At 34.3% G+C, this 19089-nt stretch overlaps 1 protein-coding gene across 3 annotated transcripts in view; it reads right to left on the bottom strand.

The window, feature by feature from the left end:
* Positions 1-19089, bottom strand: part of GRIK2 (glutamate ionotropic receptor kainate type subunit 2) — a 626810-nt gene that overhangs the window by 205690 nt on the left and 402031 nt on the right. For all 3 annotated transcript variants that reach the window (XM_024739236.1, XM_024739250.1, XM_024739246.1), the window contains exon 9: positions 9956-10069. In XM_024739236.1, coding sequence (XP_024595004.1) covers positions 9956-10069 — 114 coding nt within the window. The remainder of the gene's footprint in view (positions 1-9955; positions 10070-19089) is intronic.

The following is a 19089-nucleotide window of genomic DNA, read 5'->3' as shown; positions in this document are numbered from 1 at the left end:
AGACCCTTTATTTTTTTTTTTTTTTTTTTTTTTTTTTTAATTTATTTTTGGCTGTGTTGGGTCTTCGTTTCTGTGTGAGGGCTTTCTCTAGTTGCAGCGAGCGGGGGCCACCCTTCATCGCGGTGCGCGGGCCTCTCACCACCGCGGCCTCTCTTGTTGAGGAGCACAGGCTCAGTAGTTGTGGCTCACGGGCCCAGTCGCTCCGCGGCCCCTTAATTCTTAATTAGCCAACTTTTGGTGAATAAGTATGAAAGAAATTGTGAATCTCATAATTGGAAGATGATTAAAAAAGAAAAGCATTTTATATGTATCAGTTTTATACAAAATATGTATTTAAGTGCTAATTTAGTTGATTATGTTTTATAAATTCTTTCAAAATAAATTCAGAAGATTGCTACATTATACATAAATGATTCATTTTAAGGTGCGTGTATTAATTTAAAATGCTATTTTTAAACCTGATGAGATCTAATGAGAATCCAGTATCATTAGTATTTGTAAAGTTTATTGACTCCTTGGTTTTATAGCTTCTTATATTACCCAAGGCCTGTAGACAATTTCACTTTTAATAATATCACCACTGGTCTAAACTACATCTTAGTCATTCTAAAATAATCTTGTTATTTTTTTCTTAGTTCAATTAAGGAAATGTCATGAATGTATGTAGTAAACTTTGATCTTAAAAATGGGAAGGGATCATATATTTAAGGGAATTAGTTAACAATAAACTTAACTACTACTATTTCATTACATTTTAATGATTCAGATTACCCTAAATGTAGTTGGAAAAATACATAGAAACCTAACTGCACAGGCCAAAAACAACGTTGCATTCATTTGGAACATGAATTTGTCAGGAAATGACCAATAAGAACAATAAGCAATAGATAAGCATAAATAATAATAACACAGTCGAATGTCATTACTCTATAGACAGGACAGTATTATTCATTTCTTTTTTCAGCCTCTGCCATTCCAAGTGTTATGCTTTTACTGCTCTGCTGTAGAGCTGAGAAATCTTTCCATTGTCTGAGCCCTGGTCTTTAAATTTCCTTCTAATCACCATGGCTCTTGGAGTCTGAACTCTGCCATCCCTAATTAACATTCAAGTCAGAAGCCTATGGTGCGCTACAGATTATCACAATTGGAAGTGAGAATACCAGGAGGGCAAAGTGAAAAACCTAGCAGCTACCATCGGAACAACTTAATGTTTTCAACAAGAGGCAGTACTAAAGATGACTGGCTTGTTAGGATCAAAAAGTACTGACAAGAGTCTCCATGTGAGCTCATATATTGTTCTCTTGCCTAGAAAACAAACCTCATTTTGACACCTCAAGACATTAAAAAGGCACTTTCACATGAACAGTCTGGATAGAAAATGAGTAACTATAATAATCTGTGGCTTATGTTTTAAAGAAACAACAAAATAGTGTAGCAGGTGTACAGAGCATGCCTATTAAGGTAGAATACTTTACCTAAATAATTTGTAATAAATTATGTTTATTACTTATTGATACTTTTAGCTTTTTTCAAAATTCAAGGGCATTCTGAGAATATCTACAAAAATTTCTTTCGTTTTGCAAGTCTACTAAGCAAAGGCATCCTTTTTAATGCCTCATTCTCACATATCACACACACACGTACATCCCTTTAATACACTACTTAGCTGCTGCAAACTGTGTTTACCTCCTTTCAGAAGAATAACTTCAGAGAATGTACATAATGTACAAAAAAATCTAAGTCTTTATTGGCCCTAATTATCATTCTAAGAAGAGTTTTTGTTTTCACTCTATACCTATAGAAAATCTGCTGGGATTTGGGAAACTGAGAAGAATGTCTTTCTCCCTAAAATGGAGTATTTAATTACCTGAAATTGTAGTGAATCCTATAGAAATAATGACTGCATAATAGGTTGAAATTAGCTTTCAAGAAAAAAGGGATAGAATTCTGCTAGTTGTGCTCGTTCACCAACATTTCAGGAAAGATACTTACTGATGTCAGAGCAATAAGGGTTTAAAGGACAGTTTGGCTTAACGATTATCATTCATATTTTAGTAAAAACTGGTATGCTATTTAATTCCTCCACTTGACTGAATTATCAGTTTAGACTGGAGACATTGGTTGTTACTGTCTTTCTTCCGGTATTTGTATTTTGGCCATTAAATATTTCATTAGCTTAATTCCCAAGTGAAAGAAGAGGGAAAAAAATAAAAGCTGAACCTCCAATCAATCAAATGTGCCATTTCACTGCTTTTCCAGTAAAAGGTTTGATAGGAAGAGAGACTGTACCTATTAGCTAATCTCCAAACTGCATTTCATTTCTGAATCTAATTTATTATCCCCTTACATGGATAATCAAGATTTGACTAAACAAAATTATTGCCAACATCTCCATTCAGATACGACTAAACAGAACTCATTATCCCCCCTCCCAACATCTTTATCATGCTCTGTGGCAACGCTAATGCCCTGCCTCTTAGGCTTTTAACCTTGAAGTCCTCGTCCACCTTTCTCAGTTGTTTTTGCCCCACATGTAATTCATTCCCAAGAAATCTCATACACGATTGTTCAATGTTGCCATGTCTTTCCTCTTGCCTCTGGGTAAATGTCTCTTAAATCAGACTCTGTAAAGCCTCCATTCAGTAGTACCCAAGAACAAACCATACCTCCCTGTTCAAAATGTTACTTGACTCACTTCTTTGTTAAACTCTCTAAGAACAATCCATCCTTTCTTTCTTTTTGGTATCTGAATTATGAAATTTAAAGAGACTGGGGTATCCACTCTGGCTTGAGTGAATAGAAAAGCACTGGAGTTGTAAAGCAGAGACTAGCACACCATTGTGAAGCAATTATACTCCAATAAAGATGTTAAAAAAAAAGAAAAGCACTGTAACCATAAACAGAGCTTAGAAATATAGGAGAAACAGATATTTTAAGGTCGGAATTGTAGAAGGAGGTTTGAACCATGTTGAGTTTGATCCTCGACATGCAGGTAGATATATGTCCTATGAGCAGCTGCAAATTTACATCTGAGTCTCAGATCAAGGGCATAGTTAAAATTTAGATTACACAATTTTACACGGTACTATTGTGATTACATCTTTGAAAATGAGAAAGCTAAAGCAAAATGATCTCATTTCCATGTAGTTTGCTGTGGTTAAGCTGAACCAAAAATTCATATTTCTCCAATCATTCTTCTAGAACTTAAAATATATTGCTAATAATAAAATAATCTTCAAAAAATTATGGTGCTGACAATAGTGTTGGCAACGAAAAAGAATATAACAACAAAATGAAAATACTTAAGGGTCTTTATTATGGTAGCATTTTAAAATTAGATTTAATAAAGAAGGAGGAAGGAAGCAGGTGTGTGTGTGTATGTGTGTGTGTGATTATGTGGTAAAAAATGAGGTTCTGGTCACTTACAGAGCCTCTAAAGATTGGGACCCTAAGGTTTAAAAAATTACGCCTAATTTCACATTAAAACCAACAGCTTTCTTTCTCTATGATACCACCGCCAACAGTTTTATTTGATCTAGCTAATCTGGAGGTCTAGGAGAATATGAGAATTTATTTGAATTAAAACACATCAAGCTATTAGAGCCAGAATGAAAAGAAGAAATGCAGGGCAAGCGTGATCCCTGAAACAGGAGGAAAAAATATGGTGAGAAAAGGTTTGGTTGTCTTTGAATAAGCTGGTTGCAGGGATGGGGTACTAGCAGCCTGAGTTTGAATGAGGCACCCATTTCACATTAACATGTATAAGTACTACTTATACACGTATACCTACTGTAACTTCCTTAAATTATTTTGATGTTACTAGCTCCACAACACAGGTTTAAAATTGCTTAGAAATTGTATAGTGATCGATAAGAATGAAAACCCTTTTTTCTTTGTGAAGCTGCATTATTTGGGTTTCCAAGCCCGAATGCTAGTAACTCTCTAAGAACTATGTGCTTGACTGTCGCTCTGTGACAATAGAAAGAGAAGAATCAGAGGGAAAACCCTATTGCAGGGACAGATTTGAAGGCCTAGAAATCTTTTTTTTTTTTTTTAACATCTTTATTGGAGTATAATTGCTTTACAATGGTGTGTTAGTTTCTGCTTTATAACAAAGTGAATCAGCTATACATATACATATGTTCCCATATCTCTTCCCTCTTGTGTCTCCCTCCCTCCCACCCTCCCTATCCCACCCCTCCAGGTGGTCACAAAGCACCGAGCTGATCTCCCTGTGCTATGCGGCTGCTTCCCACTAGCTATCTATTTTATGTTTGGTAGTGTATATATGTCCATGCCTCTCTCCCACTTTGTCCCAGCTTACCCTTCTCCCTCCCCATATCCTCTGCTTTTGTTGATATTATGGAAGAAGTTGCAGAACCATTTAGGGGACGATTCGGTCACTTCTCTCTTTTGTACTGTAATTCCTTCCACTGTCCTTGGGAGTTTGCTCCCAGATAAGCCTCCTGTATCTGTGGGCTGCAACAATAAAGCCTAACAAGCCTAAGCAAGTAAACTGAGTACTGAAATACACAACCTTCCAGGAAGTGCTAAGAAAATAAAAACTAAGACTAAGTTGCAGATGCAAGCACATTTGTTCAATTCATTGAGCAACCGGGAGGAAAGAACCTCCTTAAGAGTAAGTGACTTTTCTGAAACAGTCACCAAATTTATAGTCATTTGCATGCTAAAGTGCTACTAGTTGTTAAGGGAAAGAACATGTACAGTAGCATTTAGTGCTAGTAATCTTTTGATGGACAAAAATCAATTATTATACAGGAGCTGCACAGTGGGGAACACTCAACGTATTTAGACAGGCCTGAAGAAATCTATTGAAAACCAAGAACACAGAGGGAAAATAGGCATTCCTTCTATGAACTTAAATAAATATTCAGCCACCTGATACTGACCCTAGCTAGTGTACCCATAGTAGTAAGGACAACGGGATGAGGCTAATAAACTGAAAAAAGAGCACACATTATTCTCAAAAGCTCTCTACGTCTCATTCAGAAAGAGTATTCTTGTTATTATTTTTGGTGATTAGAAATTTATATTTTAACAATTGTTATGCAATAAACGAAATCATCATATATGAAAACACGGTTCTAAGGTTGATATCTGTAACTCCAATAATAATGATAAACACAAGAAGCAAGGGAATTTTAACCACTGAATCTGAAATTCAAAAGCCAGAGTGGTAATATGAGGAATATGAAAGAGAGGGCGTGAGTAGGCTGCAGTTTTAGGTCTAGACCTGCAGGTGAGGCTACATAATTTCCAAATTGTATGACATCATTTAAGTCAAAACTAACAAAATAAATATTTAAAAAATTGTTTAGAGCTTTCTAAAATGAACTCATTCCATGATATGACTACTGATACGTACTACGCCCATACAGTGTATTGGGCGTAGGTTATATTGTTGAAGAGGAGCAAAAAACGTTAGTAAACAAGATGCTTAATCTCAATTCTAAAGAGAAAAAGTGAGATAGGCCCCGTTACTCTTTTGATTGCCCAGAAAAATCTGCGATTATGGTTTAAAGAAGCTGAAAGAAAACTGAGCGTTAAATTAGGAGAGGGGAGAAACAAGAGGCCCGAGGCATCCAAGCAAGAGTAGCCTAAATCTTGGCCCCTGAGGAAATGTCTAGATGTCTGGGGACACACCTGTGACGGCATCACAGTGCTCTAGCATATGTGGGATTTCTGGATGAGAAGCACTGCTTTAGGTGAACAATTTTCAATCAAGATGCTATTCTGGTCATAAACTATAGTTGTTAGACTTTTCCATCCTGGGCCACTAGAGACTTCATTTTACAGTATTGGTTGCTCAAGTTGGACACACAGATTGGTTGAAAGCCCACTTCTCTACTTTCTAGCTCTGTGACCATGAGCAGGTTACTTAGGCAATCTGCATACCAGCTTTCCCACCTGTAAAAGAGTATGGATAATGGTATCTACCTCAAAAGGTTATTATGACAATTAAATGAGTAAATCTATGAGTAGTGCTTTGAACAATGTCTAGCACATAGCAGACATACCAAAAATGTGTATTATTTTTTTTAATGAACCATATTCATATAACCTTATTTAGTGAATTTGAGAAGCAGATAAAAGCACCAGCCTCAGTTATCATGGTCTTCTTTCAATTTTGCAAATTTTTCAAGATCTTTCCTGCTTTAGGGCCCTTGCATATGCTGTTCTCTCTGCTGAGAGTATTCCTTCCCCCTCTCTTTACCTTGATAATTTCTTCTCAAACTTCAACTCTCTATCCTTCGGCAGTGAGACCTAACCTGGCCCATCCTTCCACTCCTGATCCCTAGTGTAACTCTGGATCATTCTGTAAAAGGCATCACACACTTTATCTTTCTCTTATATCTTAATCACAAGGTGTGGTGTGTGGTACATGTATGTGTGTGCGTGTGTATGTGTGTGCGTGTGTGTAGTTCTCCTTATGAATCCTACCATTTTCTAAGCTCCATAAAGGCAGAGACCATGTCTATTTTCTCCATCAAACATAGTGGTTTCGGGTTTCCCTGGTGGCGCAGTGGTTGAGAGTCCACCTGCCGATGCAGGGGACACGGGTTCGTGCCCCAGTCCAGGAAGATCCCACATGCCACGGAGCGGCTGGGCCCGTGAGCCATGGCCGCTGAGCCTGCGCGTCCGGAGCCTGTGCTCCACAACGGGAGAGGCCACAACAGTGAGAGGCCCACGTACCGCAAACAAAACAAAACAAAACAAAAAAATATATATAGTGGTTATCACAAAGCCTGATATATCATCATCACTAAGTACCTATTCGTTAAATACAAAAAGAATGAATTAAAAAATAAATAAAATTCAAGAGAAATGGAGCTGATTATGATAAGCACACTGATGATGCCAAATTCTAGAAAACCTCACTGGTTCTTTTTAAGACACATAATAAAAATGTCAAACAAGAAGCATTAAGTGAACTTCTCTCTGTGGAGATATCATTATTCACAACATAGGCAGAATCTCCTCTGAGATTTTCCAAAAGAGAAAAGGACAAAATAATCATAATATAAATCAAATGATCATACTTCCTTATAAAATATAAATTAAGTATCTATAAATTATATCAAGCTGGCTTATATAAATAATGTAAATAATCTCTTCAAATCTTTTCCCGATTGTGGATACGCTGTGATCAGAATATTCAGAAAAAGAAGTTTTTCAAGTAAGTGATATAAAAACAAATAACGTACCTTTCTTTTTAACAAAAATCACAACCTCTCTGAAACTAATACAGTGACATAGTCTAAAACATAAGTAACCTATTCATTAAAATGTAAGCTTAGAGTATGTGCCAGAGTTGATCTTACATCTTGGTTATATGGAGCAATGATCTGAGGAATAGTTCTCAATCATCATTACAGGTCAGAATTACCTGTGGAACTTAAAAAAATGAATATGTCCTACAGTTAAAGGTAGCAATAATTTTTTAAAAGCTTTATGCCTGGCTCTCATATGAAGCTAAGATTAAATACCACTTGTTTATGAATAGATATAAAATTGTTTATTATTGAGAAAAATATTTGGATACTTTTTATAAAATAACTCTGAGTAATTAAGCAATACTGAGAAATTGTATGGGTAGTCTTAATCACCTGCTTTGTCTGGACAAGAAGTTTGCAATAACCTGCACACTTGAAAAATATTTAAATACAGCCATTTAAAAGTTGCTTATCCCCCTAATTTTCTGCTTAATTAAATACTGTTTATTTTATTTAATTTGACAAATATTTATTGAGTGCCTCCTATGCCCAAGTCACTCTTCTCTGACACTAAGAGATCTAAAAAGTGTAAAATTTGATTATTGGCCTTGTACAGATCCATGCCAAATAGAGACCCAGATATATACAAAATTTCTAAAATAAAAAAATGCATGGTAAGTGCTATGATAGAGTATTATGATACATGAAATGTATACTCCTCTGCCCACCCCAAACATACGCAACTAAATGAAAAGATAAAAGAGTTTCACAGAGAGCATGTCATCTGAGATGGGTCTGGAAGGATGAAAATTTTTCATAGGGGATCATAAAGAAGTGAGCAAAGATTTGGAGCCATAAAATAAGTGATGCATTTAAGAGTTTGGCTGGATCAGGAAGAACATAGAAAGGAGAATGGGGGCTGGTTGCTGAAGACGACAGATGTCCCTTGCCCAGCACTCTTTACTCTCTGAGCATTGTAGAGGCACATATGGTGTAAAAACAGGAGGCTTAGTCAGATCCTAATTCTCCAAGGATTGGTCGGTGATGTTTGGAGGAATATTACACACATGAAATAACTTAAGAATAATATAGTATTCATTCTAAATAATATAAACTACTGACAAGTTCTATATTTCAGAAATGGAGAGAACCATATTGCAAACAAAGGGAACGGGGCTAACACAATCACAGTAATAGGCTAACTGATTACCCCAGTTCAGTTAAAATGCAGGATTCCTGAAGGGAATAATGGGAAATGACAATAGAAATGTGGGAGAAGACAAGACTGTAGAAAGCTCTGAATGTCAGGGTCAAAACGTGGGGGCCTTTTTAATGGTCAATATGGATTCACTAAAGACTTGTAAGCAGAGAAGCAGGAAATGACAGAGTTAGATCTTCACAGTGGAGAGTGAAGTGCATTTCAATGAGAGAAGGTTGTCAGCAGGAGGAATAGGTACATAGTTACTGTAATTGTCCCAGCAGCAGGTTATGAGATCCAGGATATACTGGCAGATAAAGGATATATTAGTGCCCTGTGAGGACATTCCATCTGAGGACCAGGGCTGGTGGATTGGTGGGTTTGGGAGTTATCTTTGAAAAGAGAAGGAGATATAAAATTAAGTTAAAGGGACCAGCAAAGTTTGGATATGATGAAGCAAGTATTTACTGAGGTTCTTAGCAAGGGAGTAATGAAAAATCCTCATGAACTTCCATCACTGTCATTTCATGATTACAAGGTTTGCTTCATTATCAAGAGTCTTTAACACAAGCCATTTTGTTTTGACATGCCTAGAGATCTGACATCCTTTGTTGTTACTATAAGGACAAGATTATGAATTCTTCCTGGCTTGATTTGCCACCATAAATCAAATTTAGAAATTATATAAATGCTAAAATTGTGTGGAGGTTTGTTCTGGACAATAATCTTACATTCCTATTGATTACCTGGGGAATCTTAAGAACTAGTATTGATAAATTTATTCTGTAGGTAAAAGTACTCACTAATTCATCAGCCCCTTGCTTGTCCTAAAATTAAGATTCCCATTTGCAAATGGCATGGTAGGCATACGTAAACATTACTGTGTGATCTAATTAAAATATATAATTATAAGAGAGGTAAAAATATCCAGCTTATCAGTATTAATTTAATTCTATTGGTGATGAAAATATTTCTGGCTTAAAACAGCACTTGTCATTTGATTTCATTACGGAGATTAGTAAAGTAAAAGTGAATTTGCCATGATGAAAACAATTAAATTGAAATCAAGGTTAAAATATAATTATAATAGAAAAAGTCCTGAAAAATAAATGGTATGCCCTCTGAAATATACCTGCAGGAGATGAAAGCAGAAGCAAAGTTCACATGCAGCTCCTCACATAAGTATATTTATACAGCTGCATGTCCGTGTACTTTTCAAATCTTAACATTGACAATTTTTCAATAGCAACTAATTTTGTAGAAACATAAAGATTTCCAGTAATATATGAAGCTGTATTATTAATCAACATAAGCAGCCCAAACTTTAATATAATTTATATCATTGAAAGCTAACAAAATAAAACTGTGACTAAATTAACATTGACTCATCTGTTATACAGTAATTGCTAAATAACTGTAAAATATATTACATTCTCTTCATTACTACTCCAATTATAATGTCCTTTTCTATCCATTTCCATGTTTACCTACATTTATCTAAAAAGAATGGAAAAACACTTACCAAAATGGTGGTAACTATCAAAGAACGATTGGATAAGGAATCTGTGATGTTGGCTGGCTTTCCCTTTTGACTTTCTGTCATATTCAGGCCACTGGCTGGATCCCAAGTTCCAATCTATAAAATAGCATATGTACTTTGTAAATCGTCCATCAGGCACCTGGGAGAGAGCACTGAAGAGAAAGTTAAGACTGCTAACACTTATTATTCACATCTGCTGCATTACCTGCTGTTGTTGAAGTAACGGCTGCTTGTTTTAAGCATGATTCACTGCTTTGTGAAGTGTGTCCAGTGAAGTGTGACATTAAAGAACAAAATGATCCATTGCACGTCTACAGTCAGTGTGAGGAGCTTAATTTTCCATTCAGACTTTCATTCACCAAGATAAACTACTGCTGATGATACCTTGATAGCTGGCTGGAAGCTCATTAATAGCACATATTTTTGACAGTAATGGATCTGTCTTATCCTCTCATTACAATGATAACATGCCATATTATATGGACAAAGCTAAAAGACAGAGCAAAACCTGGAGATCCAGGGTAAATTAATAGGTAAAAGCAGGCTTAAAAGAGGCATTAATTCGTATTCACAAAACCCCCAGTAGGGCAAAATCATACCCCAGATTACCTGCAGAGCATTTAAAAATATACATTTGCAGCTTTAAGATACTCCAAGGAAAGGAGATTACAGCATAATCTCATCTGGATAACCCATTCTAATACTTCCACTTGTATTCTATTCAATATGTATTTTAATTTAACTAATACCCTCTGATAGATTAGGCCATATACTCTCTGTGTTCAGACATTTTATACTCACTGAACACAGTCTATAGGATGACATAGAGCTACCTCTGGAGAGATACATATAAGCATAAGATGCCACTAAATACATAAATTGGGTGGTTTACATACATGGACCTGCACCATTGTATGTCATGTAACAATGGTGACCAGTAAAGGAAAACAGAAACAAAAGGAGACGCAGAGTCAGTATTTCTTAGTCAGCATTACTTTTCCTCACCCTCTCAAACCTGGGAGTCATCAGTAGTGAAATCTGTCTTACGTATGCCCCTAGCCAATTACCCAACTTGTTTTCCTCAAATGAAGCTATAAATTATCAATTTCTTTTTAAAGTAAAGTTTTGTACATACAGATCTTCCTCAACTTATGGATGAACCCATCATAAGTTGAAAACATTGTTAAATCAGAAATGCATTTAGTACACCAACCTACCAAACATCATAGATTAGCCCAGCCTACTTTAAACGTGCTCAAAACACTTACATTAGTCTACAGTTGTAGTCAAAATCATCTAACACAAAGCCTATTTTATAATAAAAGGTTGAATATCTCATGTAACTTACAGAATACTATACTGAACTATAATGAAAAACATGCTGGTTATATGTACAACAGGATGGTTGTAAGTGTATTAGTTGTTTACCCTGGTGATGGAGTGGCTGACTGGGAGTTGGGGCTCACTGCACTGCCAGCATCACAAGAAACTATCGTACTACATATCACTTGCTCAGAAAAATAAGATCAGAATTCAAAATACAGTCTCTACTGAATATGTGTCATTTTTGCACCATCACCATTGTAAAGTTGAAAAATCGTAAGTTGGGAACTGTTTGTAAATTAAATTATCTTTAACGTGACATTGATTTAGCAGGTGACATTTACTCTGGTCTACCTAAATATGCTAACAAGGGTCTCATCAGCATAAATCCAAATTAAATGTTATGATCTTTTTATTTTCTTTATATTTTATCATACATACTCTTTTTGATCTCTTCATTTGCATAGCTTTCTTAGTAACTTTTTAAGATATCTATCTCCGTTTAATTGGAGAAGCACAAAAGTAGAAATGTTAATAACTTCTGTTCTTCATAAGAATAGATATGTCATTCTAATAGTTGTACATAAAAGTAAATCTCAATGTTCTTTTTCAAGAACTTATTTGACTATACTAGGAATTCAATATAAATGTTTCTAGTGATGTTTAAAAAAGAACCTCTTGCCATATTTTCTCATATTTACTTAATTTTCCTCTTACCGTGAAAAACTATATATTCCTAATGTTTGTGTCAGTAAAGAAAAAAAGTCAAATAATACAGTAAGGGAAAAAAAAGAAAAAAAATCTTGATTCAGCATTCTTTCCAAAGTAAATTACCTACTGATCTTTTAAATTACTTTAGACTGAGACTACCATGATGTCATAAAGACAGAGACTAATTATAATTTAGGGTCAATAATGGAAAGTTTTCAAGGGCCGGACAGGTAGCATCAATGTGTGACGTGAAAGGGCATAAGCCAGTATAGTAAGAATTTCCAGGCTAGGGAGTGAAGTTTTTAAATCTCACATAATGTTCTTTTTCAAGAACTTATTTGACTATACTAGGAATTCAATATAAATGTTTCTAGTGATGTTTAAAAAAGAACCTCTTGCCATATTTTCTCATATTTACTTAATTTTCCTCTTACCGTGAAAAACTATATATTCCTAATGTTTGTGTCAGTAAAGAAAAAAAGTCAAATAATACAGTAAGGGAAAAAAAAGAAAAAAAATCTTGATTCAGCATTCTTTCCAAAGTAAATTACCTACTGATCTTTTAAATTACTTTAGACTGAGACTACCATGATGTCATAAAGACAGAGACTAATTATAATTTAGGGTCAATAATGGAAAGTTTTCAAGGGCCGGACAGGTAGCATCAATGTGTGACGTGAAAGGGCATAAGCCAGTAGTAAGAATTTCCAGGCTAGGGAGTGAAGTTTTAAAATCTCAAGGCAGAAGAGCAAGAGGGGCCACAATCCCAACCCGCTCTGCTGTGTGCCTTGGGCTGCATGTTCCCAGAGCAGGTACTTTTTTCAAGTTCCCAGCAAGGCATCACCAGAGTTAGAAGAGGCCCTGCTGGGGACCTGGGTGGAGGACAGAAGGGATGTCAAACCTAGAATGCCTGCCTGACCTGCTTAAATTGTTTCAATTTCAAAATCATTTAAAAAAAATAAATCTACTCTGTTGGCTAAACAAGACATCTGCAGATTGTATTTTGCAGTCACTGCCATTTTTCTGCCCCTGATCTATAATTAATACCTATTACGCATTTGTCCTTTAGATTTTATTTCCCTTTTTTTCATTATTGGTTAAATAGTTAGATTTCTTTCAGACATGTGATTCTACCAGCCAAAGCACTGGCAAACATCATTTGCCCACTGTCATCTGCCAAATGACACCCTCAAGCTTGACCAGTAAGTTTTTCAACTTTCTAATCAAATCACTAATACAAAATATTGCCCATTTCACTTACATCATCCTCCATGATTACTTTTATAAAAAATAATTTAGCTGAATGTTCATTCTTCTAAACATACTTATCTAGTTTCATCCTCTGTCAGTTGCTTTTCTAGTACTATTGGGATGAAAGGGTTCTGGCTCAAGAATCCATAATTATCTATAATCACAAATATTAGGTATCCCTTTTTATAAATCTCAGTTTTCTGAGCAGAATATTATGAAGTTTCAGAAATTTCAATGGCATAACATTTTAAATCAAATAAAATTTTGTATGATTCCCAGATTTTAAATCTATTAGGACTGTATAATTCAAAATTTTGTACTGATTGAAGAACTTTTCATCAGTGGGGTTTATTGTTTTGTTTTAATCACGAGAGCCATTGATTAAGTTAAGACAATCTTTTTTTCTTTTAATCTATGTTTGGAACCATGATTTTTTTCATTATATGATTTAATCAAGTCATTTATTTTTTCTCAGTTCCAAAATTTAATAAAGTACTCTTGATCTCACAGAGGTATTTTAGATAGAGTGAGTCTATATCTTGGCTGACTTGGATACTTCAAGTTTATGGTTATCTTCTTGGTGTAAATATTAATAGCAACCCTCTTGTACAATTAAAAATGTCATGGTTTGGATACTAAATGATAAGGTCACTTTAATTATAAGCATCAAGTTAGATAAGTAATTTGAAAGTACTTCAAAAACCACAAAGAACTATAGAAAATTATGGTATTATTCATTTTTCTTATTTTATATTCTGAATGGTTCTGAAAATAAATTGGCTCTTCTTCATAAAAGGAATGCATATTTATTGTTGTCAAATTATAAAACACACAAAAAATATAAAAGAGAACATCAATTTAAACTTTGAACCTACATACATACCCATGTCAATCATAGCTAATAAAGCTTAGTGTATTTCCTTCAAGTCTTTTATCTTTACATGTATGTTCCTTGCATAATTTCCATCATAGCCTTGTAGTTAATGGCCCAGACTCTGAAGGGGGTGTCAGACAACCTGAATCCCATTACATCTCCACCACTTACCACCAGGGGACTGCGGCACATTACTTCTCTGTGCCTCAATTTCCTCATCTATAAATGGAGGAATAACATTATCTACCTCACAGAGCTGTTGTGAGGATTAAATGAAAAAGAAGTCAATGCAAGGTGTTTATAAGTGTGCTACGAGTATTATATAAATTATTAAATACATCCTGTTTCTATACTATTTTGAGCATTTTCTTCTGGCATTAAAATTAATCAAATTCATAATTTGAATGATTGTATAATATGAACATCATATAAACATATCACAATTTAACTATCATTGTTAAAAACAAGGCTTTAGTAAACAGAGTTATTTACAAATATTTGCCCATGTCTTTTATTATTTTAAAAACAAATTCCTAGAATTGGAATTACTGAGCCCAAATAATATGAATTATTAGGATTATATTATTAGTACATGTTGTCATATAACTTTCCAAAACTATTGTTGTGTTTGTTATCATCCCCCTGACAGTTCATGGTATAATACAACTTCCTAACAATTCATCTTCTACTTTTAATAGTTTGACTTACATAATTGAATGATACTATAATGGTTTATGACTGTTGCCTTTATTTCTAGATAGTATGTTTTATCACATAAAAATAACTTTTTATTCTAAGTAATTCTTTTCACCTAAATTTCCAGGACCTAGTATTAATCATGCTTACCTTATTTATATATTTGCATTTGCTGATAAATAATTATCTCTAATTATACTTTCAACATACTTCTCATTCTATGGGTTTCTTTATAAGCAGCTCATCATGAATGTTTTTAATGTCCTATCTTTTTTCTCCCTGGATCTTATTTTTAACCTTGTTCCTTTCATATTTTCTGGTTTTCATTATTTCTTTTCTACCTCTGGATATTTTGGTAGACACTTTTCCCTGTGGTAATTTGTGAGATAACAAAGTTTTCAGTCTACTAAAGGGGTGTGGTCAACTTTTGTTTAAACTTTTACAATCACATCATAAAATCAATATTGAATCATAAAAATTAAAATGGCATCTATTCTATGAAAATTCACTACTTTGGTTCATTCTGCTACTACACATACTGATCCATAGTTTTAGTTAATTTAATCTGGCGTTGTGGACACTGCCTCTCATTTTCTTTTGCTTGACATATCATAGATCATCTCTTTTCCAAGGAAAACAAATGTAATTTTTAATATAATCTTTAAAACTATTATTCAAAAACTTCTCTCTGTATGCTTTAACTACTTTTACTGTTTACTAGGATTTCTAGCCAGTTTCCTCTTTTTGAGTATTTGCTTTCATTTATCATTGTTCTTATAGAAGACAATTTATTTGTAAAGGATAACTATGTGACATGCTTCTATCTGTAGATTTGAAAATATTTTTGTCATGTTCCTGTACAAAGAAAACTTGACTAAATAAAGACATATTGTGTCATAGCCTTCTTCCTTCAAGAGCTCTGTTTTAGTCATGTTTTCTATTATTTAATGTTACTAAAGAGACTGAGGGCAGTCCAATATTTGTTTCTTTTTTGGTAAATATTTTTTTATTGAAAGCTTCTAGTAATCCCTATTTGGAAGTTTTAAATCTCAATCAGGAGGGAGAGAGAGAGAGAGAGAGACATAGAGATAGAGACTGTAATTCATTTTTCATTATGTTTGCCAGAAATATAAGGCATTTCTCCATTTTCTGAAGGTGAATTTTATTGCATTTACAATTTTCCTAAACTATTCATGTGGTCATGTTTTCTATAAATGTTATACTTATTTATTTATTTATTTATTTTTCGCTACGCGGGCCTCTCACTGTTGTGGTCTCTCCCGTTGCGGAGACGTGCAGGCTCAGCGGCCATGGCTCACGGGCCCAGCCGCTCCGCGGCATGTGGGATCTTCCCGGACCAGGTCACGAACCCGTGTCCCCTGCATCGGCAGTCGTACTAACCACTGCGCCACCAGGGAAGCCCAATAAATGTTATACTCTTTAAATGGATGTTTTCCCTCTTTCACTACCTTACATATGTATCTTCATCACTGATAGAAACATTGGGAAAAGCAGTTCCCTCTTCTGTGTAGCAATGGACAGAACAACTTATGTATGCCCCCAACACAGGAGTATCACATTACATTTTAATTGTAATTCTTTTTTTAATCACTCTCTAGTTAAAACTTAAATCCCCTGAGGCTAGAGACTGGTTTACTCACCCTTTTATCCTAAGGCCTTTGAATACAGGACATACTAGGGATTTTCTGTGTGAGGGTTCTGAATATACTGGTCCTCTTTGTCTCAGAAATTCCATTTGTTTTACTTTGAATTAAAATTATATTTCATTTTTATGTATCATATCTTCTTGTGTTAAACTTTAAGTGCCTTCAAGGAGGATGTCACAACTTTGAAATTTAGATAATAAATACCCAATGAATATTTATTGAATAAATGACTAAACGGAATAAATGAGTGAATTACTACATAATGAAGACTTTCAGGATTTTTTAGGTTGTTAACTTTCCACACCTATTCATTCATTCATTCACTCAGCAAATATGGAATGTATACTGTGTCTATTCTTTCATATTTACATATTTTGTTTTTCATGTTTTGTTCTTCATGTTCTGTTCAAGTTCTACCTTAATATCATCTTTAACTTTGAGAGTAATAGGTCACATATCTTTGCTACTTATTTGAATTTTTCCTAAGTTACATTTTATATGTGTTAATATAAATATTTGTAAGAATTTTATGTATTTTATGCTTTACATTTTATACTTCTCAGGATTTTTAAAAAAATTCTTCATATAATTTCATTTGGTAAAATATATTTTCTCTTTGGTTGCTTTGTTTTATTTTTTTAATGTAGAAAAAACATTTGTTTTCTGAATGATTTTAAAATTATTTATCTGAGTATCTCGTTAGTTAGTTGATGCTTTATTTATTTATCTTTGTTTTTGACAGTTTTCTCAGTATAAATTTCCTTTGTTTTGTATCTCATATTACTCCTTTATGTCCAAAGAATGTTTTTCTTTCCTCTCCTGAGCTACATAATTGCTTGTCTCATCTGTAATTAGCATTTTATAATTTCTTCTAAACATGTAAGTTAGCACTGCTTCTTGTAAGCAGAATCAGTGAGACATTTTTTATGCTCTGTGGAATGTGCAATAATAATTTGTTTGACAAGTATATCAAAAACTTTCTCAGGTAGGAACAAAATAAACATTCCCAGCTAAGTGTAAAATATTAGTTATATATAAAGTCAATCTCATTTAAAGTTAAGAAATAATTTCCCCACTAAAAACCAACTGGCACAATAGGATCTATCAAAATTCTATTTACACTGTCTTATTGCCATTTACTAACAATATAACCATGGATGTTGGAGAATGAAAAAAAAAGCAATACAGTTTTTCATTATAGAGTAATGTAAAAAGGAAAATGAATTCTCTGATTATACACTGTTTTGACTTAATTTTAGACATATTCATCTGTCTTGAACAAAGAACGTAAGTGGTACTTTTCCAAAGAAGGCCTGTGTGGTGATCATGAGAAACCACACTATACATTGTAAAACAGTGTTAGCATAATGTAGAGTCTCTATCTAATACCCTATACAAAAATAAACTCAAAATGGATTAAAGACCTAAATGTAAGACCAGAAACCATAAAACTCCTAGAGGAAAACATAGGCAGAACACTCTTTGACATAAATCATAGCAATATTTTTTGGATCCCTCTCCTAAAACAAAGGAGAAAAATAAACAAATGGGACTTAAACTTAAAATCATTTGCACAGCAAAGGAAACAAAACAATCAACAAAATAAAAAGACAACCTACTAAATGGGAGAAAATATTTTCAAATGATATGACCGATAAAGGGTTAATATATATTCAACATACATAAATAGCTCATATAACTCAACAGCAAAAAAACTAAACAACTCCATGAAAAAATGGGCAGAAGAACTGAATATACATTTTTGTAAAGAGGAAATGCAGATGGCCAACAGGCACATGAAAAGATGTTCAACATCACCAATCATCAGGGAAGTGTAAATCAAAACCACAATGAGATATCACTTCACACCTGTCAGAACTGCTATCATCAGAAAGAACACAAAGAGCAAATGATGGTGAGAATGTGGAGAAAAGGGAGCCCTTGTATACCAAGGGAACTATTGTAAATTGGTATAGCCACTTTGGAAAACAGTATTGAAGGTTCTCAAAAAGCTAAAAATAGAGCTACCATATGACCCAGCAATTCAACTCCTGGGTACATATTCAAAAACAAAAAAAACAAAAATACTATTTTGAAAAGATATATGCACCCTGATGTTCATAGAAGCAGTATTTAAAATTGCCAAGATATGAAACCAACCTAAGTGTCCACCAACAGATGAATGGATAAAGAAGATATGGTGTATATATAAAGGAATACTACTCAGCGATAAAAAAGAGTGAAATTTTGACATTTGCAGCAACATGTACAGATTTGGAGGATATTATGCTAAGTGAAATAAGTCAGACAGAGAAAGACAAATAATGTATGACATCACATGTGGAATCTAAAAAAATATTACAAACCACTGAATATAACAAAAAAGAAATAGACTAATAGAGAACAAATTAGTGGTTGCCAGTGGGGAGAGGGAAGGAGAGAGGGGCAATATAGGGGTAGGAGGTTAAGAGGTGCAAAACATTATGTATAAAATAATCTACAGGGCTTCCCTGGTGGCGCAGTGGTTGGGAGTCTGCCTGCCAATGCAGGGGACATGGGTTCGAGCCCTGGTGTGGGAAGATCCCACGTGCCAC

This window comes from Neophocaena asiaeorientalis, unplaced genomic scaffold, assembly GCF_003031525.2.
Source record: "Neophocaena asiaeorientalis asiaeorientalis breed wild unplaced genomic scaffold, Neophocaena_asiaeorientalis_V1.1 scaffold451, whole genome shotgun sequence".
In the NCBI taxonomy this organism is placed as follows: domain Eukaryota; kingdom Metazoa; phylum Chordata; class Mammalia; order Artiodactyla; family Phocoenidae; genus Neophocaena; species Neophocaena asiaeorientalis.
Note: the sequence above shows the minus strand (reverse complement) of the source record. Positions and strands in the feature narration are given on the sequence as shown.